Consider the following 23,544-nt stretch of genomic DNA (forward strand, 5'->3'; position numbering starts at 1 on the left):
GACAAAACTTATCTTTTAAAATAATATTTCAGAATTTCAACATCTAGAACAAATTTGTTTCTGTGGATGTTTCAAAGAAGGAGGAAGTGGAAGAAGAGGAAGAAGAAAAGGAAGAGAAAGAGGAGGAGGAGGAGGAGGAGGAGGAAGAAGAAGAAATACTAATATTGTTACTACTAATAACAATAGACAAAGAGTAAGAAAATGGTTTCCCTAGGCTGAGGATTAAAAAGTTTTCATCAAGTGAGGCATGCATCATGCTAGTATCATTTGAAATGTCCTACAATTGAATTCTGACTGTCCAATGAATTTATCAAGTGCAGAGTAGCTCGTTTTTGGCTTTGAGTACTAAATAGTCCCTAAAGCAAGATGAGGGATGCATAAACCAGTAATGGATGAACAGTCAGCATCCTTTTCCACAGAAGCAATGACGTGCCTTTATTGTCTGTGGATCCTCCTGCCTCATTCAGGGGAGACATTCAGAGAGTACATAGTATACGGAAACTGAAAGCAGAGAACTTGGACAAGAGTGATGCCTGGCCCGGTCTGCATGGTTCTAGTAATACTGCGTAAGGTCACTCCTGGCCTGCTATCAAGCACACCTCATTATCTCCTAGTCACCCAGATAACTGAGAAAAACCAGCACACCCTTTGACTTCAGTTATCTGCCTGGCCAACATAAAACAGGTTGTACCAACTTCAAGCTGCCCTGTGGATATATGAACTCTGAACACCACCGCATGGAAAAGGTAACTAAAACGGAAGGTATATTTATGTGAAGAATTTGGGGGTCTCAACCTGAAAACACAATCTCAGGAAAACTCTAGAGGTCTTCTAGAGGTCTATCTACCCAGCATGCATAGTGCTGGCACAAGAAATCAATTCATGAAGCATCATAGTTTTCAAGCATCATCCCTTCAAGACTGCTTTGTTAGCAATTAAGTGGTACGCACTAAGTGAGACACATTACCAAAAAAACCAAAATCTTGATGAGGCGCTGACATTTAAGGTGGCGACCCAGCAAAAACCCAGCAAAATTTCTTACTGTGGAATTGCAACCCCTGTTCAAACCTGCAAACACATCGATAGTTATTTCCTACCTTAAATACATTGATAGGGAGATCAATGACCACATAGATAAGGTCCCCGAGGGCCAGGCTGGCTATGAGCGCGTTGGGTCCATTCCTCATACACTTGTTCTGATAAATGATCCTGAGTAGAGTTGCATTTCCCACCATTCCCACGATGAAAATAGTACAAGATATCACCGTATTAATGTACTTGAAAGCTAGAGTAATTTTAGTCTGCTGTGGGCAGTAGCTGTGCATTGAGCCATTGCTGCGTGGGGCCAAATTTGTGGGCCGAGGAGTGGTGACAAGGGGGGTGGACTCTGTTCCATGAAAACTGGTGACACCCTCCTCATAATTGCTTAGATTAGTGCTGTATCTCTCAGGATTATCTCCCATTACACATCCAACCAGAGCCAGCCAAAAAGAAGCTCTGAGGCAAAAGGTCTTCATCTTGATGTGGAGCTGAATGAATAGTTGACGGTGTTGCTTTTAGATGTTCTTGGTTCTTTTTTAATTCACCTGTAAATAAGAAAGGAGGAAAAAAATGGTTTTTATTACAAAATTTGACCACGGCTACCAATCACTTAGTGCTTTCATCAGAATGCAGACAGAATGATAAGATGCAGCAGTATCAGGTCACCTGAGGGCAGAACAACACTAGAGAAGACCAGACCAGCTGTGCATGGTAATGCCAAGTCTGTAATGCCAGCACTTGCAGCAGGAGGATTTCTACTTTCACACCATCCTGGGCTACATAGCAAGATTCTGTCTCAAACACTCAATTCCAAACCCAAACCCAAAGAAAAACCAAAAGAAACAGATCAAATATGTATTAGAGCAAAACCTCTCTCTGTCTCCTCTCTCTCCCTTTGCTTCTCCCTCTCCCTTCCCTTACCTCCGTTCCTCTCTCTCATCTCTATCCATATCTGTACTTATACTTAAATCATCGTATGGAAGAGGACATGTCAATTTTCTCTTAAAAATTCTTCCACCCTTTTCAACCAGTGATCAGAACCTGAAATACAAAGATCTTCTAGATTTGAGGACCAAAAATTTATGTTTTACTGAAAGAAAAGCCATATATTAAGTATGACCTGCAGATTACTGAGGCATGACAGGATCCAATTCACTAGTTAAAAATCCTATATTCAAGCCGGGTCTGTGGCTCATGCCTGTAATCCTAGCTACTCAGGAGGCTGCGATCTGAGGATCTCGGTTCAAAGCCAACCTAGGCACTAAAGTCTGTGAGACTCTTATCTCCAATTAACGACTAGAAAACCAAAAGTGGTGCTTGGCTCAAGGGGTAGGGTGTAACTTTGAGCTGAATTGTTCAGGGACAGTGCCCAGGCCTAGAGTCCCTACAACCGCAAAAAAGTGAAAAAAAAATCCGATATTTAACATGTGCAGTTCTACACGTAAATAATAAATCAAGAGTAGAGTACAGCAAGGCAGTTGTTTGAAATGCTACAAATGTTTATCTAAAACCAGCACCCCATGAACACTATCAGTAGGTTTACTGATCCTTGTATCATAAATAAAAAATAATAGAACAATGGTACAGCCTTTGTCCTGTATGCACATGGCCTGGCATTCCATCTGGATTCTAGGATTGTTCAAAACAAAATGGTACAGCCTGACTGGAGACGTTGCTCACATGGTAGCAAGATCCATGGATTGAGTTCAAGCCCTAAATACTGGAAATAAGGAAACAATCAATGAAGAAAGAAAATACTCATTTTTCCAACCTGATGCTTATTGGGCAAACTCTACAGCTGTTGAGAGGGCTTGCTGGCAGTAATTATCATCATGACATTTGCCAATCAGTACAAAGGGTGATAAAAGATTTTCCCAACCTAGTCATGCTGCTTTTGTTTATTCCCCCATCCCCATGCTATCTTGTAAACAGCTGTCATAGCCATGTGATTCTGTGACACTGTGCTAAGTATTGATGTATGTATTGTCTTCTGGTTTATGCAATGAGCCCAGGAAGTTGATGCATATTTCTAGAAACAGGCTAAGCACTATCTCAAGGTCAAAGTGGATTGCAGAGTTGCAATTATTACTTTTAATTGGGGTTGAATTCGGGGCCTCATATTTGCTAGGCATATATATACATGTATATATATATACATGTAACATACGTGTGTGTGTGTGTGTGTGTGTGTGTGTGTGCATTGTCTGACTTGAGTTTTACAACTGTAGGTAGAAACTCAATCATGGAAAAATTAAACGGCAATGGCAAGATTTTATAGCCAAGAAGTGACAGGGTCACTCTAATGCCTTACTGTTGCATTAAAAAACTTGATGTGTGCTAAGTCATAACAAAATATCAAAATTGCAAAGTTAAAGACGTGCCATGTGTCTGTCATCTATGCCAAGCCCTAATTAGGTTTTTCACCTTTTTCCCCTGCCTCTTATGCTCTGGAGTATCTGACCAAAGAACAATAAACACACAAAATGTCGCCACTTGTTTTCCAGAGTAGTGGCCAGGACTTCAAGAAGAAGGCTCAAGCTCATCCTCCTTTGGGATGGAATGTGTGTGTATGTGTGTGTGTGTGTGTGTGTGTGTGTGTGTGTGATGGGAACTTCTAAAATATCTGTGCTGTTCGGTGGCTAAAGACATCTAGTTTCCCAATTGAACGGAATATTCAGTAACCGTTTTCTACAAAATGACAGATGGGGAGGCCTTTCTCAGACAGTGCTCCAGTCGGGTCTCCTTGAAGCCAGTGAGGAAGGCATTTTGTGAACTTCCCTAGGGGTTTATCAGGGGATTCCACCACTCCTCAAAAGTCCCAGGGCACTTTGAACGGGGCATGCTGGTTTGTGTGGTCAGCTGATTCCAGCAGAAACTAAGCCGGTGAAGGCTGTGGGCTCTTATCATGGTGTGAGCCAACTTTGATTAAAACCACATTCCTCCCTTCCAACAATGACACCAACACTGGAATCATTTCCACACACAGTAAACTGCCAATCTAAGGGACATTTGTCAAAGGCATGTGGATACCATGTGACAAATCTAAAAGCAAGTGGAAGAGCCCACTCAGTGCCTGCTTTTTCAAGGGCTGGTGTGTCAGGCCCTGGGCCTGAAGTCTGGACCTGCGGCCATCACTCACAGCGCTGGGAGCCATCTCAGGCTTGAACATGAAAGACATGTCTATAGGCTCAGGATTCTTCCTTTTAGGGGTCTAAGAAGGTTACAGAGGAGCAAAAGCTATGTTTAAAGGACAGGATGGAATCCTTTAGGACCCGTTAAAGTTCATCTGCAACCAACAGTTAGGAAAATTCAAACTTACCACACAGCAGGTAGACAAGAGTGGTGATTTACATAGCCAAAGGTGTTTCTCAGTTAGTACGGGAAAAACAACTAGGATGGGATGGGATGGGGGAGAGGGACTGTTTTCCTACAGAAGTAGAGTTCAGGCCTCCATGCAACCTCACCAGCCTTCCTTCTCTTGAGATCCTGAGAGCAGGGGACTGGCTGCAAGTGGAGAAATAGCCAGAACTTTTTTGACAAGTCTTCTATAGTTTTGCTGTCCAGGTAAGAAATGAGCCATTCATTCTCTCTGGGGGTGTCAGCGCCTGGACTGCGCCTGCCTTCTTTCCCACCTCTACCAGGAGAACGCCCGCCCTTCTCAGGGTGTAAACAGATTATCCAAAAATCAGCCCTTTGATGTTTGTTTTGGTTTTTCTTCTGTGAAAGTCACCAAGCGCCCTTTACAAGAATGAACAGAACAGAACGCTGGGCCCTCCCACAGGCAGGGCCCCCAGGCGAACTACAGAGGGGCTTTAGAACTGTGTTTCTGCACCCCAAGACATCCGTTCCCACACTCCATGTGCCCTTGGCACACTCATAAGCAGGCGAGGAAAAAGTTCTGGCGCAAACTTTCTCGGTAGACTTTCGGAGCAAGCGCCAGGGGAAAGGGGGGATACCCAGGGAGACCCACCGACATCCCTCCTGACCCCAGCCCGCCTGCCCCCGGGGCGGGGGTGAATTCCCCCGGTGCCCAGCGAGCGCACGGCTCTGCGCCAGGGGCCCCCGGGGCAGGTGACTGCCGGGGGGGGGGCGGCTGCAAGGGGGCTCCTCCAAGTCCCGTCCCCTCCCAGGACCCCAAAAGGAAAGACTTGCACCCACCGGTGGACGGGGCGAGCGTACACAGCCGCCGGGTCCGCGCGGCGCCTGGGCGAGGCGCGGCTGGAGCTGGCGAGGGTGGGTGGCGGGGCGCGTGGCCGCCGTCCTCGCTGTCCGCGCGGCGGGGAAAACTTCCCGGGCTGGGAGCGGCTGGGGACGGGGGGGGGGGTGTCCTCGCCGAGTCCCCAGCCTCCGGCGACCACCGGCGGGGCCGATGGAGGCTCACCACCTCCTCTCCTCCGTGCCCCGGCGCAAGGATGAGTGTCCCCGGCGCGCGAGGGCTTGCCAGGAAAAGCCAGCACGGGAGGAGCCGCCTCCAGCCCGGCCTCCCCTTCTCCTCTCGCGGGCTCGGCCTGGGGCTGCACAGCCTCGGATCTGATCTAGGACCTCGGATGCTTTCAGTCCTCCAGGGACCTGGCTACTAAAGAGCGCACAGCCGCCGCCCCCTCCCCTTCCCCCTCCCCAGTCTTTAACTGTTTCCTTCCTGGGGTGGAGCTGTGGTGGGGGTGGGTCGGGAGAGAGGCAGGCTTGCGAAAGGCCTTGGGAGCCCATGCCCTGGCCAGCTAGTGTCAGGGGAGCAACAGGAGGCTGGCGGGAACCGGGGATGGCCTCTCCTCTGCCCTCGGATGCTGTGTCCATTGCGGGAACTTGTAGTGACCAGCTGGGTGGCAGGATACTGGACCAAGCTGAGATTGCAGGTCTCTGCTCTCTTGAACCTAGGCCCCCCCCCCCCCAGGATGGATATATATATATATATATATATATATATATATATATATATATATATATATATAATGTTTTTTTTTTTTTAAGTTGGGCACCATTGGTGGTAGCTACTCTGGAGACTGTGAGATCTGAGGATTGTGATTCAAAGCCATCATGGACAAGCAAGTCTGTGAGATTCTTATTTCCAATTAGGCATGGGGAAAAAAACCCAAAAAAACCTCCCAAACAAAACAACAATAAAAACCAACCAAAACACGAAGCTGTGGCTCAAGTGGCAAAGTGCTACCCTTGAGCAAAAGAGCTCAGGGTCAGCGCCCAGGCCCTGAGTTCAAGTCTCAGGACTGGTACAAGCAAGCAGAAAAGGAAAACGAACATCGATTTCTAACTCAGAGTCAAGAAAGAGAGATCTGGAGTGCCTATGGAAGGTTCTATGGTTTGGCTTCGAAGAATGAGCAGTGGATGCTTCCAGAAATTAGACTTGGGATGCAGATTCCCTCAGAGGAGGAGACCCCTCCTGGGTCATGGCTCCTGGTCATGGTAGAGGATGTGTTCAAAGCAGGAGGAAGAGCAAAGGATGAGGCTGTCAGGTAGGGTTTCTGCAGGCCGGGCCTGCTGGGACACCATGACCAGAGCTTGGTCCCCAGCACATGGCTCTGAGATGCCTCCCCTGCGTGGTGCCAGGGTGAGGTGTTCACCAGCCGCTGCTCTGGGCACTCTTGCTGGATGGTGGCCAGGTTCCAACAAGGAGCTTCCCGAGAGAGTGCATGGAGAAGCTGTCACGCCTCCTCTGGCCTGGGCCCAGGACCGGTGCCCTAACCCTCCATTCTGTTTGTCACAGACCCCAGGCTCAAGGGGAGCACAGGCCTCTCTGGTGGATGGTGGATGAACGGAGGGAGCCCTGTGCAAAGTCACTTTGCAAAACTATCCAGGTCTTGCCTAGCATAGCTGGGATATGGGTGTAGGGGGAAGATCTCCAGAGCCAGGTGGCCTTCCCTTTCTTCATGAGGGAAAGTTAATCTGTTAGAGTCGTGAATACCTTCTAGAACTATCTTAGTTTGCCTTTGGAAAAAAAATGACCTTTTGGGTACATGGCTTAGCAAGATGGAAAGGTTTTCTAGGGGGGAAAACGTTCTACTTTCTCCCAGAAGAGGCGGCTCACAAATTGGTATGTGAGTGGTGCTGGGTTTCAGTGCCTTCTTACCCTGTGAGGAGACACATCTGTACAGTCCACACCCTGTCCAATGGAACATGTCCGTTTGTCTGTCTGTCCACACAATGTGTCAGCGTGTCCAGTCTTTGTTAGAATGCACCCACAAGTGCCTACCTCTTGGGACTGTGGTGCAATGTAAATGGTAAGTGCTTCCTTGATAGCCATTACATCAAAGCAGGGACAGAAAAATATGGCTGGTGTTGACAGGGTTGTTCTGTATTTCTGGCAGGAATAGAAGATACTGAGACATCTGGGAGAAGCTGCTGTTTTAGGACTGGCAATCCTAACTACACTGGGAGGTAGCTGCATGGTAGAGTACTTGCCCAGCATGCACCACGTCCTCGGTTGGGTCTCCAGGGGGGAAAATGAAATTCTGAGATACCCTATAACGTGGGCAAACTTTGAAGAATAAAACGATCCAGATGTAAAAGCACATGTTATGTGTTCAAAGGACAACCATTTAGCTTGCAGATCTTAATTGGCTTTGTTTGTGATTCTAAAATAATGCAACATTTTGTTCAATAAAGTAGAATAAATATTCCCATAGGCTGAGCAGAAGAGGTTGTTTTTACAGACAAAAGAAAGGCTAAAGGAAGCAGAAATTAAAAAGAGTGGATTGATCATTTCAAAATTACGTTCCTTATAAGGCTGGGACAGGGAGCAGAAAAACAGAAAAAAAAAACCTGATTGGCTAATTTAGGGCCTTCATGTTACCTTTTATCTCCTTTTCCCTCCCTCTCCCTTCCCCCTCTCTCTTCTCCTCCCCCTCCTCTCTGTATGAATTTTAGAAAGAATTTCATTATCATACCAATTAAACCATCCTATTTGGGAAATCTGATTGTTTTTTTTCCTCCCTCTAATCCTAATGTTTTAGAATGTCAGCTAAATAGCTTAATTTCAACTTGGTGACATGAACTTGAGCATGAGTAACTCCATTCTGAGTTTCAGCTTAGTCCAAATCTATGATTTGTATTATTCCACTTACTGCAGAGAACTAGAATAGTCAACTTCATAGAGGCAAAGTTTGGGTACTGGTTATCAGGACCCTGGGAAATGAGGATACTTTGTTTACTCTATTTAAGAGTTCTAAAGTGGAATGATGAAAAGGTTCTGAGCTGGATGGAGTGTGGTTGGAACAACAGCTGGATGTATTTAATGCTCACAAATGGTGCACTTAAAATGGGTTAAACGATAACTTCATATTATGTATATTTTGCTATAATAAATTCTTGACATCAAGATGAAATCCACCTCCCTATGCTGATCCATCCTCTAATTTTGTTAAAAAATGATTTTACTTTTTTTTTTTGTGGCCAGTCCTTGGGTTTGAACTCAGGGCCTGAGCGCTGTCCTTGGGCTTTCTCAAGGCTAGAGCTCTACCACTTGAGCCACAGCACCACTTCCAGCTTTTTCAATATATGTAGTACTGAAGAATCAAACCCCGGTCTTCGTGCATGCTAGACAAGCTCTCTACCACCAGGCCAAACTCCTGATCCCCCAAATGATTTTACTTCTAAGAGAAATCTTCAAATAAAAATGTATTATCTATGAATCATCGGCCTAGAACCCATCTTTGTAAGAGACTGAGATGGCCTCATCCTAAGTGAGAACAATATCAAGTCCCCAGTGGTGGAGATTTATCTACTTTACTGATCTCCTTTGGGGAAATGACTCAGTAGAACTCAAGCCAGTTTTTGAATTTCAGCCTCGAGAGAACTCTTTCCCCATAGCTAAGACTTAGTACGCTCACCCCACTGCCATTCCCTGCTTTGTACTTCCAAAAAGTGTAATGAGTCTGTTTGACAAAGTCTATCTTCCTCCATTCCTTGCTTCATTTCTTCCCCTTTCCTTCCCTTCCTCTTCCCGTCCTCCCTTCCTCCTTTCCTCCTTTCCTCCTTCTCTTCCTCTGTTCCTCCTTTTTCATGTATTAGGGCTTGAGCTGGCAGTTTTTTCTTTTTTTCTCAAGACTGACACTCTTACATAGCTCTCCTTTTGGGTTTTTGGTAGTCAGTTGGAGATTAAGAGCCTCGTAGACTTTCCTGCCTGGGTAAGTTTGAGACTCAATCTTCATATCTCAGCTTCTTGAGTAGCTAGGGTTACAGGTGTAAGCTACTACCTCCTGGCTGACTGCTTTCAGCTTTACCTCTAGAGGTCATTTCTTCCCCTGGAAGGTAAATTGGATTCAGGTTTGTAGATTTTTCTGGCTCCAGAGGAAACTGTCCTGCCCACCCTTGACTTGTGGTTTACACTCCTCACCAAGTGGCCCATTTTGGCAATGCAGTTTACAATGCCTTCTCTAGGTGTCATACAATATTGAAGATTCAGAGGGGGCTCACAGAAAAGTTCTGCAGGTTGATGGTGATCCCAGGATTGGATGTGAGTGAACTTCACACTTCAACAGAGTAAGTCTCTACTACAGTAAAGATGCTTTTAAAACCACATACAAAAAATACTGATTCCATGAACACTAATGGTTGAAGAGTAAAAACTACTCAAGACAGCACTCAAAACCAAAACTTTTTCTTGTTTCCTTGGGGTAAATATTCTTATGAATTTAAGTCCCTCGATTCAGATTTGCAAATCCATTTCACTGCTGCTAACTCCCTAATTCACAGACTTGAAGTACAGTAAAAGGATGGAGCTTCACAGCACTTGCTGTGAACACTGGATGGGTTGGCCCTTTCTGGAGGAAGAGCCTTAGCCCTGATTATTTGCCTCCACCGTATACAGGCTGCTGGGTTATTCCTCTAAAGTTGAAATCTACAAGGGGAAAGCTGCTCTGTTTGAAGAAGAAATGATGGATTTTCCTTAGAAATGGTAAGCTCAAAGGTGAGGTAGCAGTCGAGAGGATCTGGAGGAGAGACTGAGGATGAAACTCAGTGGGCATTGGGGGGTGAAGCAGACATGGTGGCAGGACCTCATTCCAGTGAACACAGTGCTGGTGATTTTTAAGAGGAACGGAGGACCTGGTTTTCCAGTGCATGAGCCGAAGTGTTTATAGCTATTGGCAGTTGAAACACAACTACCCTGGATAGTAGGGTGTCTGCATTCTGGCTCATGGTTGCTATTAAGTAAGGATGTGGTCTTAGGCAAGCTATTTGGCCCTCATGAGCCTGTTTCCTCACATGCGAGAGCAGGAAGATTGTATTATCTATTCTTTGATTCATTGCTCATGAGACTTAGGGGGTTTAAGGTCAGAATGTGTTTTTCTGACTATAGAATAGGTATTTAGGATGCACAGGCATTTTTTTTTCCATTGAGAAATAAAGTATCGCTATTTATGATCGATCAGGATACGTGAAAGAGAAGTTTAAGGAAGACTAGATTGGCAGAATACACTTCTAGAGACTAGAGACAAGAAGCCGACTGGGTGTGGGTCTTAATAGGGACCAAGCAAGTGGGAACAATGTGGCAGTGGTCCCTGCTTCCGTGGCTTGGGGCGAAGTTGAAGGCGCGAATCCCAGAGGTCTTAACGAAGAAGACCGAAGCAGTGGTCGGCTTGCCTTTCTCCTTCCCTGGGCCACACATCTTAGAATGGGAGCTATAACTCATGGCTCTGTGGGCAGTGAGACGGTTCCCGTGGGGTCCCGCATGGATCTGCAATTTTCTGACATCCAATGCTTCCCTTGGCTTTTGGGGTAAAGGGCCAAGTGGGCTGTGTGTCTTTCATCATCCTGTGGGTGACATTCTGGGCACAGTCACCTGATGGCATTAGGGTTTCAAGTGCAGCAAGAAGGAACAAGTTCCAGCGCTCAAGCATGCAGGAGTTTGCTCCTGTTTATTTTTGCTCATATCCCATTGGCCAAAGCAAGTCAAATGATTCAATCCAGAGTCATAGCCGAGGGATTAGCTTTTATTTATTTATTTATTTATTTAGTCATTGTGGGTCTTGAATTCTGGGCCTGGGCATTGTCCCTGAGCTCTTTAATTTAAGGTTACCACCGTACCCCTTGAGCCATAATGTTACTTTTGGTTTTCTGGTGGTCAATTGGAGATGAAATTCTCACAGACTTTAGTGCCCGGGCTGGCTTTGAACTGCCATCCTCAGATCTCAGTCTCCTGAGTAGCTAGGATTACAGGCATAAGCCACTGCCCCTGGCAACATTTTGCAACTATTTTTGTAGGTGATGTAAGAATGTATCAGTGGTTGTGGAACAGAATAAAGTGAGTAGGCAAAAGATAGTACTCAAATTCCCTAGAGGGTGCTGAGGATAAATCAACTGTATTAAGTAAATACTCTATATCAAGTGCTGTGTTGGATATAAAGTTTTAACACAATGAGTAATATAGCTGGGTACAGGTACTTAATTAATCTTATCTATTTGGGAGGCAGAGATGAAGAAATCATAGCTCAATCTCAGCCTGGCTATAAATAAGGTTCACAAGACTCCATCTCAGTCCGTGGTCAGGTATGGTGGCATGCATATGCCTTCTAGTTACAGAGAAAGCCTAAGGGTTGGCACAGTGGTACACTCCTGGGAAAGTACAAACAGGAGGATTGCAGTCCAGGCATAAAGTATGACATTATCTCAGAAATCATCAGCGTGAAAGGGGTTGATGCAGCGGCTTAAGTGATACAGTGTCTGCCTAGCAAGAATGAAGTCTTGAGTTTAAATCCCTCTCCAGCAAAATCAACCAACCCAAAATGAGTATGACATGATCCTATTCTGAAAATCCCAGAGTTGAGTGTGTGTGTGTGTGTGTGTGTGTGTGAGAGAGAGAGAGAGAGAGAGAGAGAGAGAGAGAGAGAGAGAGAGAGAGAGAGAGAGAGGTTGTATGCATTATGCATGAGAGCAAAAAGCTAAGTGTTAGAACCATCTACTGAACAGGAAGCTAGGGAAAATTTTCTGTTAAGGGCTAACTAGTATATATAAAAATATACACACATACATATACATAACACATATATTACATATATGTGTATCTATATATATCTTTGTGGCTCATTCGCTTCGTCCTCTTAGAATGTCTGTTCATAAGGTATCTGGAGGAGGAACATAGATGTGGAGTCTTGAAGGGTAGTTGAAAGGAGAGCCCTGTTTATGGGTAAGGAATTGATGTGAAAACATTCCAGGGGAGATGGTGGCTATCTGAGGACATAGGGAACTGAACCAACTGAGTTGGTTGCATTCTGCTTGGAGACAGAATGTGGAAAAGTAAAGGGCAAAGAAATCAGCAAGCTGTGCCAAGCTTTCAGTCAGAGTGGCAGCAGCTAGAAGCTTGTCAGTCAGAGAAACATCAGAGAGGAGCCAGGTCAGGGCTGTGTGGGAGAGGGGGAGGGGAAACATGGAGAAAAGAGTTTGAAGAATGAATGGTGGTCACGGTGGTCACGAGAGGTCAAGGGAGGAAGGAAGCTCCAGCAGTCGTGGAGCTTGTGTGGGAGCTTGTGCTGGGATGTCAGTCCTAGCCTGCAGGCAGACTTGTCTGCTTTACCCACTTGCAGGAGAACTTAGTAATTAGAAACAGTCCAAAAAGACATGCCGCCACATAGCTTAGTAGCCATGATAAATCTTTTTGCTAAGTTTATATTTGTCGTTTGTAGAAGGAAACTCAACACCATCTACAATTAGTATGTGCGTTGGGCTTTTTGAGAACTTCTTGGTAACTTTTGTTAAGGGAATTTATTGAGAGATAATTGTAATTTATATTTTTACAGGGAGGTGAAGAAGGAGGCAGAGTAAAAGCAAAGCCCTTTTCTAGTCCCTAATTCTACATTTTGAAAATGATTTCAACTGGTGTATGTGGAATTGTCTTTTTATTGATGGTTATTACCCGGGGGTATTAATGGAGTTCAATGTGGGGGTTTTGTACATGGACTGATTAAATTCCGCCTTTTCTTTTCCCACGTCCAGTAACCAATATCTCTCCAGTGTCTTGTCATCGAGATTCTCCTTTTGTGACTTTATCTAAATTAAAGAACAATTGAGACTTGTAATTCTGAGTGCGTATTATTGGTTAAATAATGCATTGGTTAAATAATGTGCATGGTACAGTGTGTTTTGTAGTCAAGCCTTCCTGGCTCTTTACATTGTTGTCAACCACAGCTCTCAGGATATAATGAATTTAGAACCAGGATTTCAGAATTTTCTTCTTGCCATGCTATTTCTAAAAAGCACAGATTTATTGAGTATGATCAGGTATTATGCCCAGATGTTTGTTCTATCATTCTCTACTAGCCAGAAAACTCGAACTTGATCTTACCTTGGTCGCTGCTCTCAGCATCCTCTTATGAAATCTATCCAGAGAGACCGCTGTCTGAGTTTGCTGGGGCTATTATAACAAAACAACATAGCCGGTGAATGCTTAATTAATTCATAGTCAAGTTTGTATTTCTGTAAGTTGGAATTTCTAAGGTCTACAATTTGGTTTATTCTGAGATCTTTCTTGGGGGCTTGTAGATTCATATCTCATGGTGTCCTACAAGATTGTTCCTTCAAGAGCACATATGTTTCTGTCCTGTGCAGTCTGTATTCTAATTTCTTCTTATAAGGACATCAGTCATATTGGACACACACACACACACACATACACACACACATATGCACACATACTTTTACTTTGATAAACTCCTCCTCCTCCTCTCCTCCTCTTCCTCCTCCTCCTCTTCCTCCTCTTCCTCTTCCTCTTCTTCTTGCTGGTCCTGGGGCTTGACTTCAGAGATGGGATGCTATCACTGAGCATTTTTTTTTTTGCCAGTCCTGGGCTTGAGCTCAGGGCCTGAGCACTGTCCTTGGACTTTCTCAAGGCTAGAGCTCTACCACTTGAGCCTCAGGACCACTTCTGGCTTTTTTCTTTGTATGTGTACCGAGGAATTGAACCCGGGTCTTCATGCATGCTAGGCAAGCACTCTACCACTAGGCCAAACTCCAGGCCCCTCACTGAGCATTTTGCCCAAGGCTAGCATTCTATCACTTGAGCTACAGTTCCATTCTCCATGAACTAAGAATCTCATGACCTATCCTGCCCAGGCTGGCTTCAAAGTATGATCCTCAGATCTCACCTGCCTGAGTATCTAGGAATACAAATGCCCAGCTTAAATGTATACATTTTGTATAATAGTGATGCAATGCAATTACAAGACTATACTGTACAAATACTCTAAAAGAAAATAACCAGAAATAGCTTTTATTGAGCAGAATACTGGAAATGGGATGGTAATACACACACACACACACACACACACGCACACACACACGCACACACACACTCGCCAACATCATACACCCCCACCCCACAAAAGTATATACTACGTGACAATTCTTTTCTCCAGTTTTAAAATTGCTCAACTCTTCAGAGAAAGTACAGACCAATTCAGAGGTAGTACTACTATTCCAGATGTCAGCGTAGGAAGTTGAGCAACACTATTCAGCCCAACAGCATGTTCCCTTCCTATTTGTAGTTTAAATGCTGTTTTTCCAGGTGTATCTATTGTCTCCGGGCTGTAACACTCCGTTTTCCAAAGCTTCTGCTCCAATCTGCTGCCTAAGGTACTGCACTTTGGGCCCAAATGATTTGTAAAAATTGTTCACAGTTTTCTTTATAAGTGTGTAGATGTCTTTCTTCTTCATAAACACATATATCTGTGGAAACATTTTAAAGTAAGTTTAATGGCATCGTGACATACATCCCCCGAGTATTTCATTTTGTAGTTCTATAAGAACATTACCCAAGTTTATTTATGATAGTATTCAATGTTTACTTCTTCCCAAATACATAGATGTATTCTATATTAATTGTTTCGGATGAGCCCATTTTTTTTTTGGTCTCTGTCTATTCGTGTGTGTATCATAGTTTGTAGATTGGTATTTCACCAATGTCTTGGAATTCCGAAAGGCATTCTGAGGTTAAATATTAGGAAATCGACAGAGCGAGTCTGGAGGAAGTGGCTATGTGTTATTACTTGTCATTTTAGTGATACATAGGCGGGTTAGTCATTGCAGGGGAAGCTTGTTCAGTCTATACTTTGTGCTTGTTTTCCACCTGTGATTTAAAACTAAATGATGCCTTGAGGTCTATCTAGGGAAAGGGTAGGCTATGGTTTAGTTTTAAAAACAACTGAAAACCTCTTGTCTACTTTGTTCCTTGGAGATGTTCTAGTGGTGTTTGTATGTTTTCTCGAGAATTTTTTTTTTCTATCCTTAATAAATTGAGGGCACTAACTTAGGAGTTCATCAGAGAAATGATGTACTGTCTCCTTTCTGTCTTTATCCAGAGCCAGATCTCTCCAATCCCAGATCCCCGGTGGAGGAGGGCAGCTTGTGTTGTAATCCATCCAGGCTGCTGTGACACCAGACTGTAAACATAGTGGCGTGTGAACAACAGAAATCTGCTGCCCTGTGGCTGGGTGTTTGAGGGAGGCCTGCCTTCTCTGGGAGTTCTCCAATAGTGGCAGGGGCAAGGCAAGCTCCCTGGGGCCTCTTTGTAAGGGCACTAATCCTGTTAAAGAGATGTCTGTCCTCTTGATTTAATTACCTCTTCAAAGGCCCCATTCCCTAATACTACCATCTTGGAGGTTAACCAGTTCAACCTGTGAATTTTGAGGTGGGCCATAAACATTGACACCATAATGACTTGCTTATATACTTTCATCCCAGAATCCTGTAAGGACAATTTTTTTTCTTTTCCTTTCCTTTCTTAGCTTCTGATCATCTTATCTCTCCATCACCATTGCAAATTCAAGTCCTGTAGTGTATCCTACTTGTTGATTGTAGGTGAGCAGCTTTGCGGCTGCCTGAGCATAGCCAAACAAATAAAATTGACAAGTTGACTGCAGTGCTAGCTTGTCCCATCCTCTCCAGGCCCGGGAGTCACTTCCCATAGTCTAGCTCTGCTCTTAAGTCCTGCCCACTTCCTTCTCCGAAGACATTCTCATCATTTCATCAGAAACTGACTCACCTTGCGAGCAGAGTCTAGCCAGTCTCCTCTCTATTCTCTTTCCTCACTGTATTCTTCTTTGCTAGTTATTCGGGTTTGTGGATGGAAAAGAATAAGCTAGGGGTAGAAGCTGAAGGGCGAGCAGTTATTCTGCTTATCTTAGGGTGAGGTATTTCCAGAGTTTCACTGGGTTATTTTCTGGAGAATTTGTATTCAGTTTATTTCCCACATAAAGTTGTTTCCTCCTCCTCCTCCCCCTCCTCCTCCTCCTCCCCCTCCTCCCCCTTCCCCCCCCCCTCCTCCTCCTCCTCCTCTTCCTCCTCTTTCTCCCCCCCCTCCTCTTCCTTCACCTCTTCTTCCTCCCCTCTTCCTTCTTCCTTCTCCTTTTTTATTTTTGGCCAGACCTAGGGCATGAACTCTGGGCCTGGGTACTGTCCCTGAGATGTTGTGCTCAGGGAGAGCATTCTGCCCCCTGAGTTCCACCTCTGGCTTTCTGTGGTTAATTGGAGGTAAGAGTCCCACAGATTTTCCTGCCTGGGCTGGCTTCAAACCACAATCCTCAGATCTTAGTCTCCTAGTAGCTAAGATTACAGATATGAGCTATGTTGTTTTTGTCAGTCGTGGGGCTTGAACGCTAGGCCTGGGCACTGTCCCTGAGCTCTATAGTTCAAGGCTACCACCCTACCCCTGGAGCCACAGTGCCACTTCTGGTTTTGTAGTAGTTAATTGGACATAAGAGTCTCATGGACTTTAGTGCCCAGGCTGGCTTTGAACCACAGTCCTCAGATCTCAGGCTCCTGGTTAGCTAGGATTACAGGCGTGAGCTACTGCACCGGCTACCAATTATTCTTTAATCTGGATGTTTTTTTAAGAACATGTTTATGTTCAACATTTAAAAAGGTTTATACTATTCTTACAAGAAAAAGCAGGGCAGGTATAAACGAATCTCATTTTCTTACCTAAGTTTCTTTCTTTGTTTCTCTGGAAATTGCATCATAAGGTGAATCACTGTAAAAATTTTATTATCTCTTTTTAGACAATGTTAAATTTGAGAGTTACTTGGCTTCTTAAAGATCTTCCAGTTATCTTAGAGATATTTGAAGAATGGTTCAATAGGAATGCAACAAAATTCCTGACAAAATGCTTCCAGATTTTTTTTTTCTGCCTTGGCAACATTCACAAAAATGAAGGACCAACCCCCAAGAGTTTTATGATTATATGAATCATATTTTATTAAATCTCTACTATGTGCTAGACGGTTAGGTAACAAACACTAACAGTCTGTTCGCTCTCAATTAATATCCAGTGGGGAGACAGACAATGGAGAACTAACTGAAATATATGCAGAACATTCTGGGTGGATGTAAGTGCTACAGGAAATGTAAGTCAGAGCAGTAAGGACTCTGATGGGATAGGGGTGTGTGTGTGTGTGTATCCCTGTCCCTGTCCATTCTTGGGGTTTAAACTCAGGATTTTAAGCTTCTGCTCATGAGTGGAATGGTATCACTTAAACCTGGGCCCCAGTTCCAGTTCTTTGCTGGTTAACTGGAGCTAAGAGTTTTGTGGATTTGTCTGCCTGGACTGACTCCAAACTGTGCTTCTCAGATCTCAGTCTCTTGAGTAGCTAGGTTTATTGACATAGCCACTGGTATCCAACAGGGATAGAGACTACTTGAAAAGAATGACCTATGCTTGACTCTTCGTATGTGAATCATTTCAGCAGCGGCAGGATGATAACCATTTAGGGGTCTAGGTGGAATATTTCAGGAGAGGAGCCAGCCCACTGGCAATACTGTATACTGTTAAAGGGACAAAACTAGGCCAGTACGGATGGGGTGGTGTCCTTCCTTGAGCACCAGGACCAAGGACAGGCTGGACAAAACAGTCAGGGAGCAGGCCATCTTGAACCTTTTGGTTGTGCACGTTACTCTTTTTTTTTTTTTTTGCCAGTCCTGGACTTGAGCTCAGGGCCTGAGCACTGTGCTTGGACTTTCTCAAGGCTAGAGCTCTACCACTTGAGCCTCAGCACCACTTCCAGCTTTTTTTTTTTTTCTAAGCATGTGGTACCGAGGAATCGAACCTGGGTCTTTGTGCATGCTAGGCAAGCACTCTACCACTAGGCCAAAACCCTGGCCCTTGGTTGTGCATGTTATTCTTCATTCTCCAAGGATCAGAGACGAGGATGTGGTTAAATGAAAAAGCTTTTGTTAGGTGTGAACCAGAGGCTGTACTATTCCAGAAAACATAGGGGTGGGTGAGGTGGGAAAACGTGTGTCAAGAAAGAACTGAAAGCTTGGTGTCAAGTGGTGCTGAGAACATTCACTCGACCTTTGGGTTTTAGGCAGGGTGAAGGTCTCGATGACCTTGGCAAGAATGGTTCAAGAGAATGCTGGCGAAAAGGCAGTTGGATGCAAACGGGAGTTGAGCAAGGGCAGACAGTAAGAGAGATGGATCTTCGGAGGAACTAGCCACACAAGAAGTAGAAGTAAGAGGGTGTCACCGCACACTCGCACCTTGTGGATGGCTTCAGAGTAGAGAGGGAAATCAAACTTTCACGAAGGGGCTGTCACTGGAGGAGCTAACCTTTGGGCAGGCTTGAAAAAGGCTTCACAGCACAGATGGAAGATCTGACCCTGCCTTCGGATAGTGAGATGGTCCATGGTCTCAGATTTTGTGATAGAAAGGTTTTTTCAGGCTGCTTCTATTTTCATAATGAGGTAAGAAGTAAAGCCATGAGATAAAGGAGAGTATTGAGGATGAATTGATTAAAGTTGGAGAAAAGAGGGGGGGTGAGAAAAATTTTTGGTAGTCCTGGACTTCAGAGTAGATGACGAGGGTACCATGTGAGAAAGCAGGCGACAGAAAAAGCCCATTCAAGGGGGGGTGGACACTACCAGGAGTTTGGCCTAGTGCTTACCTAGCATTCACAAAGACCTGGGTTCAATTCCTTGGTACCACATACTTAGAAAAAAGCCAAAAATGGGGCTGAGAGTTTGGCCTAGTGGTAGAGTGCTTGCCTAGCATGCATGAAGACCCGGGTTCGATTCCTCAGTGCCATATACATAGAAAAAAACCAGAAATGGTGCTGAGGCTCAAGTGGTAGAGCTCTAGCCTTGAGAAAAAAAAGTCCAAGGACAGTGCTCAGGCCCTGAGCTGAAGACCAGGACTGGCAAAAAATAAAAAATAAAAAAAAAATAAATAAAGAAGACATGCCAGTTGTAAATGTCTACCATTAAAAAAAAAAAAGAAAGAAAAAAGCCAGAAATGGTGCTGTGGCTCAAGTGGTAGAGCTCTAGCCTTAAGAAAGCCCAAAGACAGTCCTCAAGCCCTGAGTTCAAGCCCTTAGACTGGGAACAAGGCAAAACAAATGAAGAGGGGTTGACAGCACTGAAGAGACCATATGCATCGTGACAGTTAACTGTCTTTCAAGTGTTCACAGCAACGATTCCCAACCAGAGGCAATTTTACCACCAACAGAACATCTGGCAAATCTCTATGCCTGTGTGGTTGTTAACAGCTGTGAAGTAGGGAGGAATCTTACTGGCATTAGGCATTGGAGATGAGGGTAGCATTTTCTTTCTGTAGACAGAACATAGTAGAGAATCTTCCCAGGCTAGCTTCAAACCAGGATCTTCCTGAATTCCATCTCTTGACATGCTGGGATCCCAAATATTATCTATGATATTGGGGATGTATTCTTTATTAATGATTCCCCCCACATTTTCAAATGGGATTTGGAAGAAATGAGAAGGAATATGTTTCCTGAAAGCTTTCTAAGCTTTGCAAAGTAAAAGCACCTTTGTCAGTGTCTTCCTACATCTCTTTTCTACTAAGCCTGAGATTTTTCGCTTCCACTGTTGATAAATTCATAGTGGTTTTTTTTGTTTGTTTTTGTTTTCTTTACAAACAGAGACACCATTGGGTGGACATATCTCTATTAATTATTTCTAAATCTTTGGATTCCTTATATTTGAGTGATGAATAAGCTTGAACATGCAAAAGTTATGAGTATTTGTTTAGTAGTCCATCCAGGAAGACCAAACTGAAATTTAATCATGTAGTGATTGGTAAATGTTTAGAAACATCCAGGGACAGTACTGAGCATCTCCTGCTTCTGCTTAGATTCTCAAATGGGACATTTTGTGCTGCCATGACAGAACCCCGGGAGTTCCATAACTGGGTTTTCCTACAAGTTTCTTGTAATTTCTGAGCTTCTGTTTTGGCATCCGTGAAATAACATGGATTTAAAAAAAATTGTACTTGGGTTTGAACTCACACTTGCTAGGCAGGCACCCTCTAAGTCACACCCAGAGGAAAATGATAATGGCTACCCCTCCCTTTCTCTGCCTCACAGGATTCTTGTAGTACTCAAATATAGGAATGAATGTGAGCTGGGTGACGTGGCCTGTATTCCTAGCTACTCAGGAGCCTGATATCTGAGGATTGAGGTTCAAAGCCAGCCCGGGCACAACAGTCCGTGAGACTCTTATCTCCAGTTAGCCACCAGAAAACTGGAAGTGGCGCTGTGGCTGAAGGGGCAGGGCATTAACCTTGAGCTGAAGAACTCAGGGACCTCACTGAGGCCCAGAGTCCAAGCCCCATGACCAACAACAACAACAAAAAAGAGAAGAAAAGAAAAAGAATGCATATGAATTTTTTTTTTGCTAGTCCTGGACTTGCACTCAGGGCCTGAGCCATATCCTTGGACTTTCTCAAGGCTACAGCCCTACCACTTGAGCCTCAGTACCACTTCTGGCTTTTTTCTATGTATGTGGTACTGAGGAATCGAACCTGGGTCGCTGTGCATGCTAGGCAAGCACTCAACCACTAGGCCAAACTCCCAGCCCTATGAAAATCTTTTAAGAAACTAAAGTTAAGTAAGTATTCTCCAAGAGCTATCTTGGCAAGAGCTATCTCCAAAAATTAGATTTTAAAACGTCAATGTTTGAATTAAAATCCCTTTGTAAAATGGCTGAATTATTAAGAAACAAATTAATACATAAAGCCATAATAACATTCAACATAATTCTTGACTTCTTTAAGGATAGGTGCTTGCATTCAAATATTTCTTGTGTTATTAAAAATGAAACTTTCATAGAGGAGGAAAAGACAAATGCAGAATAAGTTCTTTGCTTAATAAATTCACTAAATCTGATGAAAAGTTTAGGTCTGTTTTCACGCCTGTTTCAGAAATATGCTTCCCGAAAGGACTTGGTTTTGGAGATGTTCTAGAAACATCTGGATAGTGGGTTAGACGTGTTTAGAATGTGTCTCGTCTAAGTCCGTCTCATTTATTTTGGCCTGGCAAGCCTTTTTTTCTAGGGTAGATATGTAGGACTCCCCTCCCTTGGTTGGTTCCTTACAACAGCTAGTGTCATCCGAGGAGGCTCCTTGGCTCATTAGAATCCCTAATTAGGACCTGTGTGAGTCAATATTCATTTAGAGGCATCTGCCAGGCAGGGCATGGTAAAAGAAAAAAAAATTGAGGTCAGGCCGTGAAAACTAAGGATTCATTCTGCTCAGCTAATTCTCCAGGGAAAATAACCTTGGGGTCTATTTATTACAGAAGAAAATGAAATGTTCTAATAGATCAGGAATAATCCTTTGGACAAAGACAAGGATTCATTAAGAATGGCAACACTATACGAAATCATTCTCTTCTCTGCAACCTTCCTGTGACCTGAAGTTATGGAAACAGTGTGCTCCAATGAACAAAAGCTGTTGAAAGTTTGTTTGTGGTGGTTGGCGGGAAATGGAATTCTGAAAAGTGGAATGGAGGAGCAGATGCTAATAGACTGCCCCAAAATGGTCCTGTTTCCAGTGGTTGAAACTCTACAGGTTTAAAAACTGAATCTTTGATACAAATTTAATTGAAAATACTAATTAACTTTAAACAAGCTGTTTTTAACTATCACAATCTCATTCTTGCAATACTTTCCACATATTAGGGAAAATATTTTAAAAAGAAAGAGCGGAGATGACAGGATTCCTTCATTGAGTACTTGGAAAGAATGCAATAATCTTTCTTAACTTTACTCTCTCCTCCAGCTATAGCCTTGTCTTGACCTCTTTTATGACATTTCTTCAGAGAATTTTCTTCACTCACTGTGTCTAGTTGCTCTTTACCCTGTCTCTCTTCAGTCCATGCAATGTGAACTAATTGCAGACTGATTCTGTCATGGGTTTAGTTTATTTGGTAGACAATGACAGCCATCACGAGAGGCAAATGGAGTTTGGTTAAAACCTGACACCAGTTCATCACCAAAACAATCTCAGCACATTCTAACACCAACTGAGAAGTTCCAAATCTTAAACCTTCACCTTTTAGGTTTTCTGGGCATCTGCTCTTTCAGACTGTCATTAGGGACAAGTTGAGACTATTCTAGAGATGCCATGCAGAAGACCAATGTCTAGCTGGACTCAAGGCCTGTAGGAGGGGCTGTGAGGGAAGGGGGTCCCACAAAATGTGCAGAACAGATAACACACTAGATGTGGACACAAACATACACCAGCATCGCTGTTCATGCACGTCACCTACCCGTGTAAACACGTGCCATGATCCTGCATGAGGTCTATGCTGTTCATGAATCAGAGGTGAAAAAATAACTCACATGATTTTATTTTCTTTTTATGGTGGACTTGCTTGTATTAGCGGCGTCAGAATTGCTTGAAGTACCTGTTAAAACTCAAGGTTTCTGAACTCTACCCGAAGTTTCTGATTTAGTAGGTCTGAATGGGGTTTCTGAAAATTTGTATTTCCAAGTGATGCTCTCTTTCAGAACCCCGGGTCTTACAGTTCTAAGTCAGCTCAGATTCAGGATTTCCTCCTGAGTGAATTTTGGCAAATTCGGGAAATGGTCTATTTCCTATCAGCTTGAAATCTGAATTCACTGGTCTTTAGTTCAGATTCTCTCCCTCTGGGATATGTATTGAGTGTTGTAACCCACCACTTCCCCCAGGGTCATTTTATTTACATTGTACAGGTTGAATATGTAGGATTTATGTTGACATTTGGCTTGGAAATTATTCCATCATTTTTCAAATGATTTTTAGCTCCTCAATGAATTGTTTAAAAATGTGGTTTGTCATTTCTAATTCTATTTGTACTGACTTCTCCCTATGGATGTCTAACTAGGTTGCCGTCAGAGTCTCCTGTGTGTGTGAAGTCAGTCCATGCCTTGTGGTGACTGACGCTCTAGGCAATCTAGAATGCGGATAGCTGGTCAGGTTTCTCTGTGTGTGATTCTGGGAAGAGTTTAAGGGGTTCAAATGCCTTCTTTTCCTCTTCTATCCATTCACAGGGTTTCTAAATGCCTGCTTCTTCAACTCAACTTTAATCAGCCTTCCTTCATGCCAGACTTACCAGCAGAGTTCTGGCTATATTGGGTCACATGTGGTCTGAGAATGCCGCATAGCTTTTACCAGGCAATACTGAAACTTGGTGTAGGAGAATCAGCGATTCCAGGAGATAGGTTGATTTAATTCACCTTCTCCGCAAAATCAACACCATAATTTCTTTGATCTAATATGTGGTTTAA

The 23,544-nt window shown here is 43.8% G+C and overlaps 1 protein-coding gene across 1 annotated transcript in view; it reads right to left on the reverse strand.

Moving 5' to 3' along the window:
- Positions 1-5,575, reverse strand: part of Ednra (endothelin receptor type A) — a 38,793-nt gene extending 33,218 nt beyond the window's left edge. Inside the window, exons 1-2 of the mRNA XM_090356871.1 lie at positions 5,200-5,575; positions 1,098-1,586 (exon numbers count right to left, since the gene is read on the reverse strand). Coding sequence (XP_090212997.1) covers positions 1,098-1,517 — 420 coding nt within the window. The 5' untranslated portion in view covers positions 1,518-1,586; positions 5,200-5,575. The remainder of the gene's footprint in view (positions 1-1,097; positions 1,587-5,199) is intronic.
- Between the last annotated feature and the right edge of the window lie 17,969 nt (positions 5,576-23,544).

Source organism: Megascapheus bottae, chromosome 23, assembly GCF_031878675.1.
Source record: "Megascapheus bottae isolate mThoBot1 chromosome 23, mThoBot2.hap1, whole genome shotgun sequence".
NCBI classification, from domain to species: domain Eukaryota; kingdom Metazoa; phylum Chordata; class Mammalia; order Rodentia; family Geomyidae; genus Megascapheus; species Megascapheus bottae.